This window comes from Pezoporus flaviventris, unplaced genomic scaffold (assembly GCF_033815535.1).
Source record: "Pezoporus flaviventris isolate CSIRO_AGI_PZ_B2104156 unplaced genomic scaffold, CSIRO_AGI_Pfla_v1 ptg000030l, whole genome shotgun sequence".
In the NCBI taxonomy this organism is placed as follows: Eukaryota; Metazoa; Chordata; class Aves; order Psittaciformes; family Psittacidae; genus Pezoporus; species Pezoporus flaviventris.
Window position 1 is genome coordinate 3,013,593 of NW_026892578.1, and position 15,345 is coordinate 3,028,937.

A 15,345-nucleotide genomic window follows, 5' to 3' on the forward strand; every position below is an offset into this window, starting at 1 on the left:
TCTGTGAATCTAAACCTGCCTTCGTTTATTTAGGAGTGCCAAGGAAGCCCATAGAGAAAAACACTAACTCCTTCACAAATTAACAAAGCCAGGCCATGGCCCCAGCTGTCACAAGTTTTAGGGCATGAATCAACTCCATCATACCAGTATATGACATCACTGATAAAGCTTACATGCCACTACCTGTAAAAAATGCTATCAAAATCAGGATCAAAAACCAGGTACTTCTGAAGCATTTGAACTTCTAGCACCTCAAGACAGTATAGTCTGAACTGACAGACTTACAAGTTCTCCTCACTAAGGATATTGTATCTTCTTCACACTGTTTTCTAAATGTTACATTTTCTGAAGAAAAATAAAAAAGAGTGGCTGTGATGCAAATTTTTTTTTTTTACCATCTTAATATCAGCATCATCATATCTGTAAAAACGAATTACTGGAAAATTACTCAAGTTGAGCCTTTCATTAGAAAATTAAGGGTGTACCTACATTTATTCTTATACATGCACTGCTAGGATGCATTTCTTCCCTCAAGTTTGGTCTTGAAACATAATTAACTAAACTAAACTCACTAAACTGTTATTTCATACCCTTCTTATTCTTTTTTTATTCATCCCCTCAGACCTCATCTGCCCTCATACACTTCAACCGCCTTCCAGTATATCCTCCTCCAGTGCAGCAACTTGTTCGAAAAGCAAATGCTCGTGTCAAAGTAGATCTGCTTCACCTACTTCTGCAACACATTACGTTTATCTGCTGCTTTTCAAACACTGCCACACAGACACAGCTTTAAGCAGACCGGGAGCCTGCACCTTGGAAATGCTTTAATGCCGTTCTCAGCAATGGTACGGAACATGCTTAGGTGTTTCGCTCGGGGCTCTTTTTGCCTAGTTAAACCACAATGAAAAGACAACGTGCCAAAATCAAAGACGCTGCAAGTTAAGAAGTCCTGAAAAGTTCTGACTTTCACTAGAGTTTGGAGAAAAAACGCCACCGGCCTGGGGAAGGCGTCAGACACCTGTCAGAAGTTCGGCGAGGCGAAGGGGGTCCCGCTGTTACTTCCGAGCCTGCATTTCTGCCCTTTCTCAGCCAGGTCTGCCCGCCTGTTTGCCTTGGCTCGCTCTCCTACTGGAAGCTTGCCGCAGGGAAACCAGCTCAACGCGAGAAAGCGCTTGCCTTTTTCTTTCTCCCTCCCCTTTCTTTCCCCTCTCTCCTTTTTAAAGGGCAGCTCCAGCTCCACTGCTGTCAGGGGGGAGAAACCCCATCGAGTTCACTACAGAGTCAGCAACCCTCATCTCTTTCACCACCACACACACAGACCCGCCGGCGCACCCCGGCAGCCGCGGCCGGGAAGAAGGGGACGGAGAAGACGGAGGGACACGGCAGCGCACGGTCGGCGGCTGCAGGACCCGGCGACTCCGCCGAGGGGGAAGGGGCGAAGAGGCCGCTCGCCCCACCAGCCGCTCCCCCACCAAGACACGCGCCCGCGTCGTCCCTTCCCCAGAGCCCCAGCCGCCACCGGCTCCACAACAGCCGCCGGAGGAAGGACATAAAGGAAAAGAAATCTGGGTCTCACCTTCCTTCTCGGCCCGGGCCGTGTGGAGAAGCACCGCCAGGGCCAAGCGCAGCGCCGCGACCCGCCAGACAGCTGCCCAGCTGCCGGCGCGAGGGAAGGGGGAGCCAGGGCAGCCGGGAGAACCGGGGCCCGCTGCCGCCTCCCGCCGCGCCGTCATCGCACTGCCGCAGCCGGTGCGGGTCCGCCGGGTCTCCGGCCGGGCCGCGGCGCACGCGCGGAGGAGCTCGGGGAGGGGAGGGGCGGGGCCCGGGGTAGATGGAAGGCGGGGGGGCGGGGCGGGGCAGGCACCCCGCAGCGCGCTGCGTCTCCTGACGCGTGTGTCACGGGGGGGGGAGGGGGGGGGCATTCCGCAGGGGTACGCGCACGCACGCACACAGAGGCGCGTACCTTGCTGCCTGGGGCGGGGCTTCCAGGCGACGGGGGAAGTAAGTGCCATTTTAAGTGCGGGCAAGTCCCTGTGTTCCCTGCCTGTGGGAGACAGTTCGGGCAGTGGCTTGTTTGGGGTTTTTTATTCGGATTTATTTTCTAATGTAACTTTAGGTCTCCTAGCGGACGGGTCATTCCGCTTCCTCAGTAATCTCTTCACCCTGTCGTTTGAAGAGTTAGGGTGTCGCTGTATTGTTTCCTTACAGAGAGTAGCAGGGCTAGTCCTGCCCACAGCCAAGATGGCGGCGGGATGGTGGTTGAGTGCGGGGCTTTGGCGGAGGGAGGTCAGCTTACCCGGGCTGTGTGCGGCGCATTACGGCCTCGCTGGCGAACGGGGGCAGCGGCTTCTCGGCGGGACCGTTTCTGTGCGGTGTTTATATCCTATTCCATGCCTTAGCCTCCCAGCCACTCCTTTGGAGTCTCGGGATTTTGAGGGACCTGTATGTCAATAGCTGTCCCAGTGTGGGAATCCGCTGGGCCGGGCCGGGCCGGGCCTGTCTGCACATCAGCCTCACCGGCACTAGAAATCAGAGGATAAGGAGGTGGTGTGCGCTTGAGGTGTAGTGTGAGGCCCGCTGCTAAAGCAAGGTGTGATACCACATGGCAGCCACTGTTGAGGAAAGATTTGTATCTGACACTATCTGTTTCTGCGACACGAGCGGCCATAGGGACTTTGTGAAATGCATGAATTTGCAATGGGGAAGAAGGCATGTTACAAGTAGGAGGTTGATGCCTGTCAAGTGGGTGTGCTGGCAAATGGCCACATTTTGCCAGTGCTGAAAGGAGCTGTGATGCCAGGCGTGCAGTGTGGCTTTGCTGCTCATAAAAGAGATACGAAGCACAGCCTCAGCTTGGTCTGGGTATCATCTGTCTGAGATCAGGATTGATAACTGCTAAAGTCATCTCAGATAAAGTGACAGAGAAGTCTATAGTACAGATAGTAGTACTGTTGAACTGGCTTAACTGCTAAGAGTAAAAAGCTTTTTGCACCCATGCTCTGTTCCTTAGTCATTTGTTTCCGTACATGATCAACACGTTATGTTAGGTTTGAAGTGCTTGAACACGTGGTGGAATTTCAGCTGTCACAACAGTATAATAGATTGGGATAGTATAATAGATCCTAAATCTCTAAGGGACTGACTAATGCACAGCCTACCTAAAAATAGTAACATTTATTATGGCTCTGTCCTGGGTTCAGCAGTAGCACTCAAGTTTCTCCTTCGTGGTAGCTGGTGCAGTGCTGTGTTTTGACTTCCAGCCTGGGAACAGTGCTAGTGAAACTGATGTTTTCGGTTGTTGCTAAGTGATGTTTACCCTGACCAAGGACTTTGTGAGGCTCATGCTCTGCCAGGGAGGAGGGGAAGCCGTGAGGAAGCAGAGATGGGGCACCTGACCCAGGCTAGCCAAAGAGGTATTCCATACCACAGCACATCATGCCCGGGGTGGGGGGGGTAACTGGGAGTTACCCGGAAGGACACAGGTTTCCAGGTGGGACTTCTTTCTTGGCCGGTGGTATTGTATTCTCTTCCGTTGTTATTTTCTCTTATCATTGTTGTTGGTGGTGGTAGTGGTGGTGATTTGTGTTGTACATTGGTTGTTGGACTGTTCTTGTCTCAACTCGTGGGAGTTCCACTCTTTTGATCCTCCTCCCCGTTCCTCTGGGAGTGGGGAAGGGGAGAGCCCTGGGGGGGGGGGCCTCAATTGCTCTCAGCCCGGCACCACTCACTGGGAGTGAGTGAGCAAGCTGTCTGGCTAGGGTTTAAACCCCGACGGTTCTTTTGGCGCCCAACATGGGGCACGAGGGGTTGAGATAACGAAAGATTTGCCCAGATTAATAGTCACTTGTCACAGTGCTGATTTATTGGCTCTCAAGGTTGTTCCTCTTGATCTCACAGTTTCAGTATATCGTATCTTACGTCCATCTGGTATTTGCTGTATTGGTGTTTTTCAACTGTGAGGCTTGGGCTAAGGTTTTTGTCTCATTGTACTTTATGGTAATGACTTGTAATACAATAGAATAATTGATCATGAAACTGATCTGGCTTATGTTCCCAGTGTGGTCACCACCTTTATACTTTTTGAGATATATAATAGAAGTGCTTAGCAATTACACGTCTTTTTTCTCCTCAGGTGCTCAACCTATGAAGGAGACATCCTTTTACCCTCCCAGTCCTTCCCCCAGACCATTTACATTTGAGAGTTTTGAGGTTTTTGAATGGCCTTTTAATGCTGTTGAGACTTGTTTGCTGATCGTCATGGGAATCACCATGCTAGCACGCATACAGAGTGTGTTTTGCCCACAGCTGATTTCAAGAGTTAAGCAGAGTCAGGTTTGGGTCTTGTCTGGGGTCAAACGACGATGTAGGAGGACCAGGAGATTTTCCCTGAGGCTGGACAGTCATGAGTGGCAGGGTGTGTGGGATAGTATGGGCAAGTATCTAGGTCAGTGGGCCCCTCCAGTACTTTGGAATTTCACTACCGAACAACTGCAAAATCCAGAAGAATTAGTAAAACACTTAAATGAGGTGTGTGGTCATTCTGACAAATCATGGCAACGTGCTGCGGCTTGGGCTATGCTTACAGGGCCTTGTTCAACACTATCCAGCACCTTCAAAAGGAAAAAAATATCGGTGGATCTGAGGGCAATGCAACAGTCAGCACAGCTACTCCAGCTCCAAGCACAGCAGCTTCACCACCCCCAGCAACAAGTACAGTCACTACTCAAACTTTGGCTGCAATGAACAGCGCAGCTACCCCAGTGGCAAGTACAGCAGCTGCTCAAACTTCGACTGCAACAGACAGCGCGGTTACCCCAGCTCCAAGCACAGCAGCTGCACCACCCCCAGCAACAAGTACAGTCACTACTCAAACTTTGGCTGCAATGAACAGCGCAGCTACCCCAGTGGCAAGTACAGCAGCTGCTCAAACTTCAACCGCAACAGACAGCGCGGTTACCCCAGCTCCAAGCACAGCAGCTGCACCACCCCCAGCAACAAGTACAGTCGCTACTCAAACCACAATGATAATCACTGCAGCCAAACCAGAGGACCAATTCTTACCATTATCGGTTGCCCCTGTACACAAGAGAAAAAGCAAAAAAGAGGCAAGAAGGGTGAAGCGAGACGAAGAAACAATGTATTCACCACCCGGTCTAGCATCTGATCAGGAGTCATCATCACGTGACGAAGAAGAAGAGGAAGAGGTAACTTCTCAACCTTGGACCTCAACCAAGCTACGGAATATGCGAAAAGATTTTACCTGTCAACCAGGGGAGCACATCATCACCTGGTTATTCCAATGCTGGGACAATGGGGCCAATGGTCACGAACTAGAAGGTACAGAAGCCAAGCAGCTGGGATCACTTGCTAGAGAAGGGGGAATTGACAAAGCAATTGCAAGAGAGAAAAAGTCCCTTAGTCTTTGGAGGCGGCTTTTGGCAGCTGTGAAAGAAAGGTTTCCATACAAGGATGATGTTATGAGTCATTCAGCCAAGTGGACTACTATAGACAAAGACATCCAGTCTCTGAGGGAATCAGCCGTCGTAGAGATGATCTATCACATCAAGCCGAATAACAGGGATATGCCCATAGATCCAGATGAAGTTGAATGTACACGACCCATGTGGCAAAAACTTACACGGAATGCACCGTCATCATATGCCCATTCATTGGCAACAGTAACCTGGAATGACATAGTACCACTAACAGTGGATGAAATGGTTCATAAACTCTGAGAGTTTGAAGACAATCTCACCCCTTCCATCATCTCAGCTGTGGAAAAACTGTCCCAGGACCTCAAACAATTGAGGGACGATCTGTCTGATTTATCCAGCTCCTCACGTGTACCAACACACGTCTCAGCTATTAACAAAAGGCGTCCTATTGTTTAAGAGAGGAGATACAGGAGGTATACGCCACGGGCTACCCTATGGTTTATACCTGCAGGATCATGGAGAAGACATGACAAAGTGGGATGGAAAACCTACTTCAGCTTTGGAGGAACGGGTGAGTGAATTGAAGAGGGGAGCAAGGGCCAAGACTGATCATCCCATGAGAGCTACAGCTTCAGTCTCTGATGAGCAGTTTCCCAGATGGAGTGGAAGAGCTGATTTTACTCCAGCTCCTGTGATAACGAAGAATAATCCCTTTCAACACGACTTAAGTGTCCAATGCTGTGATGACCATTAGAGGGGCCCTGCCTCCAGCCAGGTGGAGGTAGGGGACAATCGGATTTACTGGACTGTGTGGATCAGATGGCCTGGCACATCAGTCCCACAGAAGTATAAGGCTCTAGTAGATACCGGTGCACAGTGTACCCTGATGCCATCAAGCTGTCAAGGGGTGGAACCCATCTATATTTCTGGAGTGACAGGAGGATCCCAAGAGTTGACTGTGCTGGAGGCTGAAATCAGCCTGACTGGGAGGGAGTGGCAAAAGCACCCTATTGTGACTGGTCCAGAGGCTCCATGCATCCTTGGCATAGACTACCTCAAGAGAGGGTACTTCAAAGACCCAAAGGGGTACCGGTGGGCTTTTGGTATTGCTGCTTTGGAGACTGAGGAAATGGAGCAGCTGTCCACCTTGCCTGGCCTCTCAGAGGATCCTTCTGTTGTGGGGTTGCTGAAAGTCTAAGAACAACAAGTGCCAATTGCGACCACAACAGTGCAACGGCGGCAATACCGCACCAACCGAGACTCCCTGATTCCCATCCATCAGCTGATCCATAGACTGGAGAGTCAGGGGGTGATCAGCAGGACCTGCTCGCCCTTTAATAGCCCCATATGGCCAGTGTGAAAGTCTAATGGAGAATGGAGACTAACAGTAGACTATCGTGGCCTGAATGAAGTCACACCACCATTGAGGGCTGCCGTACCGGACATGCTAGAACTTCAGTATGAACTGGAGTCAAAGGCAGCCAAATGGTATGCCATGACTGGTATTGCCAATGCATTTTTCTCAATTCCTTTGGCAGCAGAGTGCAGGCCGCTGTTTGCTTTTACTTGGAGGGCTGTCCAGTTCACTTGGAACCGACTGCCCCAGGGGTGGAAACACAGCCCTACCATTTGCCACGGACTCACCCAGACTGCACTGGAACAGGGGCAAGCTCCAGAACACCTGCAATACATTGATGACATTATCATGTGGGGCGATACAGCGGAAGAAGTCTTTGAGAAAGGGAGGAAAATAATCCAAATCCTGCTGAAAGCTGGTTTTGCCATAAAACGGAGTAAGGTCAAGGGACCTGCACAGGAGATTCAATTTTTGGGAATAAAATGGCAAGATGGACGTAGACAGATCCCCACGGATGTGATCAAGAAGATAACAGCAATGTCTCCACCAACTAGTAAGAAAGAGACGCAAGCTTTCTTGGGTGCAGTGGGGTTCTGGAGAATGCACATCCCAAATTACAGTTCGATTGTAAGCCCTCTCTATCATGTGACCCGGAAGAAGAATGATTTTAAATGGGGCCCTGAGCAACAACAAGCCTTTGAGCAAATTAAACGTGAGATAGTTCATGCAGTAGCCCTTGGACCTGTCCAGACAGGGCCAGATGTAAAAAATGTACTGTACACTGCAGCTGGGAGAATGGTCCTATCTGGAGCCTCTGGCAGAAAGCTCCAGGGGAGACTCGAGGTTGACCCCTCGGCTTTTGGAGTCGGGGATGCAAAGGATCTGAGGCCAGCTATACCCCAACTGAGAAAGAGATACTGGCAGCTTATGAAGGGCTTCGAGCTGCTTCGGAAGTGATTGGCACTGAAGCACAGCTCCTCCTGGCACCCCGGTTGCCCGTGCTGGGCTGTATGTTCAAAGGCAGGGTCTCCTCTACACATCATGCAACTGATGCTACATAGAGTAAATGGGCTGCACTAATTACACAACGAACTCGAATAGGAAATCTCAGTCATCCAGGTATTCTAGAAGTCATCATGGACTGGCCAGAGGGCAAACATTTCGGAATGTCACCAGAGGAGGAGGTGGTGCGCGCTGAAGAGGCCCCACCATATAATAAACTGTCAGAAAGTGAAAAGCAGTATGCCTTGTTTACTGATGGCTCTTGCTGTATTGTGGGAAAGCATCGGAGATGGAAGGCAGCTGTATGGAGTCCTGGACGACAAGTTGCAGAAACTGCTAAAGGAGAGGGTGAATCGAGTCAGTTTGCCGAGGTGAAAGCCATCCAGCTGGCCCTGGACATTGCTGAACGAGAAAAGTGGCCAGTACTTTATCTCTATACTGACTCATGGATGGTGGCAAATGCCCTGTGGGGGTGGTTGAAGCAATGGAAGCAGAGCAACTGGCAACGCAGAGGTAAACCCATCTGGGCTGCTGCACTGTGGAAAGATACTGCTGCCCGGGTGCAGAACCTGGTGGTGAAGGTACATCACGTAGATGCCCATGTACCCAAGAGTCGGGCCACTGAGGAACACCAGAACAGCGAACAAGTGGATAAAGCGGCTAAGATTGAAGTGGCTCAGGTGGACTTAGATTGGCAACATAAAGGTGAATTATTTTTGGCCCGGTGGGCCCATGACACTTCAGGCCATCAGGGCAGAGATGCAACATACAGATGGGCCCGTGATCGAGGGGTGGACTTAACAATGGACACTATTGCCCAGGTTATTCATGAGTGTGAAACATGTGCTGCAATTAAACAAGCCAAGCGGTTAAAGCCTCTCTGGTATGGAGGACCATGGTTGAAGTATAAATATGGGGAGGCCTGGCAGATTGACTATATCACACTGCCACCAACCCGCCAAGGGAAGCGCCATGTGCTTACCATGGTGGAGGCAACCACCGGGTGGCTGGAAACATACGCTGCGCCCCATGCCACTGCCCGGAACACTATCCTGGGCCTTGAGAAACAGATTTTGTGGCGACACGGCACCCCAGAGAGAATTGAGTCAGACAATGGGACTCATTTCCGGAATAACCTTATAGATATTTGGGCCAAAGAGCATGGCATTGAGTGGGTATATCACATATTAAAACTAAACTGAGAGCAATGGGTGGGGGAACTTTCAAGCATTGGGAGACACACCAAAGGCCACCTGGTTGGTCAACACCAGAGGATCTGCCAACAGGGCTGGCCCGGCCCAGTCAGAACTTTTACATATTGTAGAGGGGGACAAAGTTCTCGTGGTGCATATGAAGAATTTGCTTGGGAAGACAGTCTGGGTTATTCCTGCTTCAGGTAAAGGCAAACCCACTCGTGGGATTGCTTTTGCTCAGGGACCTGGATATACTTGGTGGGTAATGTGGGAAGATGGGGAAGTCCGATGTATACCTCAAGGGGATTTGATTTTAGGGGAAAGCAACCAATGAACTTAATTTTATGCTGGTACCTGCTGTGTAATACTTTTATAGCCCATCAACTAGATGTCTCCAGGTCACCAGCGACTAGCCCTGACTTCCCTCCAACCATCATCCCAACAGAGAATGAACTTTGATAGAACCGGATGAGTTCCGCAGTAAAGGAACAACCAGCAGCAGCAGGCAACGATCCAATACTGCACACAGCCTTTCCTGCCCTGAAAGATTGTTACAAGAGATGGAACCTGACATCATGGACCGAATGGACTCGGCAGCATTACAGGGATTGGTCCATGCACTAAGAAAATGATCTCTTTCTCTTGGTCTCTTGGTATATGGATGTATATATGTGGGAGAGCGATGGTGTATTGAAAATGTGGGATCTGAGCATGACGTGAATGGTATGGAATAAGGGGTGGATAATGTCCTGGGTTCAGCAGTAGCAGTCATGTTTCTCTTTCGTGGTAGCTGGTGCAGTACTGTGTTTTGACTTCCAGCCTGGGAACGGTGCTGGTGAAACCGATGTTTTCGGTTGTTGCTAAGTGATGTTTACGCTGACCAAGGACTTTGTGAGGCTCATGCTCTGCCAGGGAGGAGGGGAAGCTGGGAGGAAGCAGAAACAGGACACCTGACCCAAGCTAGCCAAAGAGGTATTCCATACCACAGCACGTCATGCCCGGGGTGGGGGGTAACTGGGAGTTACCCAGAAGGACACAGGCTTCCGGGTGGGACTCGTTTCTTGGCCGGTAGTATTGTATTCTCTTCCGTTGTTATTTTCCCTTATCGTTGTTGTTGTTGGTAGTAGCGGTGGTGATTTGTGTTGTACATTGGTTGTTGGAGTGTTCTTGTCTCAACTCATGGGAGTTGCACTCTTTCGATCCTCCTCCCCGTTCCTCTGGGAGTGGGGAAGGGGAGAGCCCTGGGGGGGGGGGGGGTGGGTGGCCCTCGATTGCTCTCAGCCCGGCACCACTCACTGGGAGTGAGTGAACAAGCTCTCTGGCTAGGGTTTAAACCACGACAGGCTCTTACACAGTCATAACATACGCTCTTCTTTATTTTCAGAATGCCCTAAGGACACCTTGAAATTCTGGATACTGTTGTGTTGTTGAACTGTGGTCACAGCACCAACTAGGTTTATATTAAAGGGAAAAATAGAAAGTGAGAAACGTTAGGTCAAAGCCTTCCCCAGCAGCAATGATCATTTCCAGAAGACATATGAAGAGTCAAATTAAAGGCTTCTTACTAATCTTTCAAACTTGCATAATCTTTTGACCACTGCATTGAAAAAGGGTATATATGAATCAGTGACTTAGGCACATGAGTCTCTGTTCACAGCTCTTGGAACCACCTAAAGCACAGTAAACACAAAGCCCTATCACTGCTGTGAGCAGAAGCTCACATCTGGACTTCTGTGGGGGATGGACATGTACATCAAAGAGCAGAATCAAATCTAAGTGAAGAACTAAGAAAGACAACAGCTGCTAGTGCTGCTTATTTATTATGGTGAGCCCTGTAAGAGTCTGATTTTGCCTTCTTCACTAGACTACTGCTGTACACACACTATTTTTCTGGAAAAGGAGTCAGCTCTTTTCTATTTCTTGTATTTCAAATGCAGAGTTGCACAACTGAGCAGCCAGACTTTCTTGCTGTAATTCATGCTGTAGAGCATCCTACCCACTAAAATGAATGGGAACTCTAATGAAACTAAGATGTAAGGATGGCAAAATCTGCCTTGGAGTAAAAATGGAAATGCCAACTGTGCTATTCAAAAAAAAAGGCTGTGATATAAATGAGAGAACAACTGTGAGTCCTACCATTATGGGATGTATGATTCTTAAACCTTACAGCATTAAAATATGGGCATTTTTTAATTGTTCTATATACAGAATGTCTTTTACAAAAGATATTATTAGATGTGTATAAAACAAATAGCTCACAATATGTATTCTCCCTTTCATCTTTGTCCAGAACTCCCACTGTTTTCTGTGCAGGAAAAAACAATACAATATGTTTCAATGTCTGTAAATGATAAAGCAAAAAGCATTCTGTTAATTTATTTCATACATGTTTGAGGCTATTCAAATTGCTTGGTTTGTGCATGCAGTGTGTATAAATATTAACATTTGGATATTGCAGTATTGCTTGAGCCTACTGAGCAGGTTTTTTTTAAAAAAACCAATTCCTATACTGAAAAAACTCCAACTTTCTTGTAATAAACTATAATAAAACATAGAAATAGTTCTTATGGAAACATACTTGTGTTGATAAAAAGAAATCACATGAGTGTGTAAAGTTCAACAGCTGTCTCATCAGATGAAGAAATCTCCTGTTCTACTGGAGAACTGTCAGAAAGGCTTTGAAATGGGGAGCCATGCTCTGAATTCTGCAGCAGTTTTGAGCTTTGTTAGCATGACTGCTAAGACAAAGTAAATTTAACACCAGAAGAGGTATGGTGGGTCTGCCTTCAGTTTTGCCTGACTTAAGTGAAAAGGTGTGTACGTAAAGATCGCAACATTTCCTGAGCTACAGTATAAACTATTCCTGACGCCCAAGTGTCAGCATCTAACTGTAATGTCACAGGAGTGGTTGATGATTTATGCTTTTTTTCTGGGCAAGGAACCAGGATGTCTAGAATACAGGTGTGTGGTTTCTGTCCTGCCACCTTTTGCTATGGAAGCAGAAACTTCTGGGAGGGTGGCAGAACTGTTAATTAGAAGCTATAGCCCCTTAACTGCTGGTACTCATTAGAGGTGATCTGCCTGACAGACTGCAAAAGCAATAACCAAATGTTTGAACCACATTGTCTGTCATGCATGGGGTTACCTCTTCTGTGGTACATGAAACAAATCCAGGTGATGTTGCACTTTAATAAACGAGAAATGTTCATGGAGTCCCTTTCTCAGGTTCAGCTGGGAGGAACTTGTGGGAAATAGGCTCTTAAACCGGCACTGGTGTTTCTGTCATGAGTGTGCCTCAGGTTACTTTCTCTTTGCTTTTACCAAATGTTGTACATGGTCAATTGGTAGAAAATAAACGAAGCAAAGAAAGAAATGTGGAGAGAGGAGGCTGTTGGATTAGCCAATCAACTTTCTGGCTAGTACAGACTTCCTCCTGGTGGCTTGTTTATTGGTATTTTTCAAATTCTTTTTTAAATAACTAAAGGAATTCCCAACCACTTCCTCTGAAAAATTTGCACAAGCTCTGCTCTTCACTGCCAACAAGATTTCCTGATATTCAGTCTTTCACCACCCTCTTTTCATTTACTCCTACTTGTTCCCATATGTATAAACCCAAGTATTTCTTCCCCGTCCTTAAGGTTTGCGTTACTTAAGCATTTGCTGGCTGGAGACATGCCTGTATCTACCTCTGCTTTAATGAAACTAGATGTATTAAACTCTTTTAACCTTTCTCTATAAAACCATTCTTCCAGATAACTCTTGCTGCGGTTCCTCAAATTGCCTCATTTGCCTTGACGTTATGATGGATTGCACAGAAACTATGCATGTACCAGTGTTGAGTCTGCTGGGGAAAAGTTGTCCTTTCAGAAATGTTTCAATAAGCTGGAGCTGCCAAAACGAGTTTGCATCACTTCAGTTTTTTGCATCACTTGGACACACTTTTGAGCACCCTAAAACTGAATTTTCCAGCCTTTGGATCTGTGGTGTGTCTTTTAGTTACTGATACTTTGCAGCTCTGGTACTTTGGCTAGACCTCTGTGCTGAAGGCAAACCTGCAGCAAGGACAAGTGGCTCAGGGCTCCTGCCCTGCTTCAATGTCCATAACAGCTTCAAGTCATTGGAGGGCTTTGTTTCAACATTTTATTTGTGGCGTTGTGAAACTTGTGAGTGGAGAAAACAGTAGGTATGATACACTGGGGTTTTAATATTCAGGATTGTCTACAAGATTAATTTTCAGTGAACCCTCATTAATTTTTACTTAATGACTTGATTTTCTAAATATATAGTGGTAAATTTTCTTTTTTATCATTTGTTTACTTCTAGTTTCTGTTTGCCCAATCACGCATATGATCATACACCTAAATTAAAGTCCAATGTATGTCTGATTTTTGTTAACCCATTGAGAAACTATATCCTTAACTTTAAGAATTTTACATTTGATGAACTAAATGTAATGATCCAGGTGTTAACCTTCTCAGAGAAAGGGATGACTTCTGAGACTTCTGATTGGGCTCATTATTTACAATACAAGCTTGCCTAACGAGAGCCTGCTTTCAGCTTTGCCATGATAAAACCCATGAAATTCTGCGTGATTTTGGGTTATTGGTTTACACTAAGAAAAGAACTGATGCAGTATTCTGCTGGCAATAGTAGTAGCTGTAGTATCACTCTTATGAACTCTGATGTGAACTGTTGCTGTGGATACACACTTGGAAAGTTGCATGCAGTAAGCCTCATCCATTTGACCAACCTCTTCACATTTCCCCACTGCTGTATCAGTTCATGCAATTGCCATATTGTAATCCGTCTGTCCTGCTGTGGTCCTGGCATCAGACAGGTCTGATCTGGGATCACCTAATTATCTGTGTCTGGCATATAGGTTGGGTATATGAAAGGTGAAGGCACGCAGAGGAGGCTGGCTAGGAATGGGTGTTGTGTGGCAGTAGTTTAGTGACAAGAGCTCTCCATTCTGAGTGACAAACCACTACTTGACCTAATGCATTATTAGCGTCCACATGCCTTATCCCATGTGGTGCCACGCAATGGGACATAGCAAACTTGGGAGATACAGCACCAAGAGCTCATTCCCTCCACAGAGTCCAACAGAGCGGAAGACTTCAACACAAGGTTAGGTCCATGCAGGAGAGTGCCGTCAGTGAAGGGAACTGGCTGCCATTCAGCCATGTCTGTGTTAGATGCCTTGCTCCAGACTTTCCAGATTCATTCCCCAGGGGTGCAGCAATGCATCCCCCTTTTGCTGCCAGCACAGTAGTATTGCCTCCTCAGTGTTTTGACAACCTGGCACAATTTCTGGTATAGTTAATAGGTATTTGGTGTAATAGCAGGACGTGTGATATTTATTCCCCTCATATTCCACACTGATTCAGCAATGCTGGAACTTTGTAACACAGGACACCCTTCAGTGGTAAGTCTGGTAGAAAATCAAGATTGCTGAAATGGTATTGGAGTGTCATACCCTCTGAACCATGCTAGATAGCTGCTAATTGTGTTGTAAATTCTATGTGTTGATTTTTCTGCTGGAAGAAGAGGCATCTACTGTAAAACCACCCTTGACTGCAGAAGCAATTTGCTGATACATTAGAAAGACAGAGAAAAGAGGAAGAAATAGAAAATGAATGAGCCTGAGCAGAGTGCTGACCAACCAAATACCCTCTTCAGCAGAAAGATACACAGATACATTCTTAAGTTCCTAAAGCTTTTTTGAGTGTTAAAACTTCATTGTAAATCTGTTCAATTAAATGGGATCCTACCAAAATGGTGATGTACTCAGCTGCGCATATCTTTTCTGGTGAGCATATCCAACAACACTGCAATGATGCCCTAGTGACAAGGGGTATCCGTACCTGGGTGAAAAGGTATTGGTTAATTCTTAGACTGCTGAAGCACGAGTGATGTTTTCATGGGAACTTGAAAATGATCAGCATGCTTGGATCATTTATCCAGTTGTCTCCATGGAGACTCAGAAGCCCAGCCACAGACACTTCCATCTGAAATCACTGGCCAGAGTTAATTCAGCCACAGATTACCTGCCAATGCACATTGAACTCAGATATCCCTATGGCATAGGGAGGCATTTTTGTGAGGTGCTGTTGATTTCAATTCACAAGCTGAACAACGCAGTAGATGAAGCATGCAAAGAGGTCACACATCAGTTGCTGTAGATTCCAGTTGCTGCAGATTTCAGTTGCTGCCTAGGTCCTTGATCCTCAAAGAAGGAGACCCAAGTCAGAGACATCTGCGCATGGAGTTTAACATGCAGGATGAGGCAGACTGAAATTCTGATGGCAGAATTTGATTAAATGCCTTAAAATTTGAAAGCAGCTCCATCTGCTTTTTC

The 15,345-nt window shown here is 47.1% G+C and overlaps 1 protein-coding gene and 2 long non-coding RNA genes across 3 annotated transcripts in view; 1 reads left to right on the forward strand and 2 right to left on the reverse strand.

Moving 5' to 3' along the window:
- The window catches only part of TMEM131 (transmembrane protein 131), a 100,446-nt gene extending 98,654 nt beyond the window's left edge, over window positions 1-1,792 (reverse strand). Inside the window, exon 1 of the mRNA XM_061459725.1 lies at window positions 1,577-1,792. Within this exon, the coding sequence (XP_061315709.1) occupies window positions 1,577-1,733 (157 nt within the window). The 5' untranslated portion in view covers window positions 1,734-1,792. The remainder of the gene's footprint in view (window positions 1-1,576) is intronic.
- A 1,191-nt stretch (window positions 1,793-2,983) lies between these two features.
- Window positions 2,984-10,460, reverse strand: LOC133272528 (uncharacterized). The gene is made up of 2 exons (XR_009744459.1): window positions 10,339-10,460; window positions 2,984-3,190 (listed from the first exon to the last, which is right to left on the reverse strand). It is a non-coding gene; the product is annotated as an uncharacterized LOC133272528 (long non-coding RNA).
- LOC133272527 (uncharacterized) lies at window positions 10,336-14,996 on the forward strand. Its single transcript, XR_009744458.1, has 3 exons — window positions 10,336-10,812; window positions 10,925-11,134; window positions 12,740-14,996. It is a non-coding gene; the product is annotated as an uncharacterized LOC133272527 (long non-coding RNA).
- The last annotated feature ends 349 nt before the right edge of the window (window positions 14,997-15,345 follow it).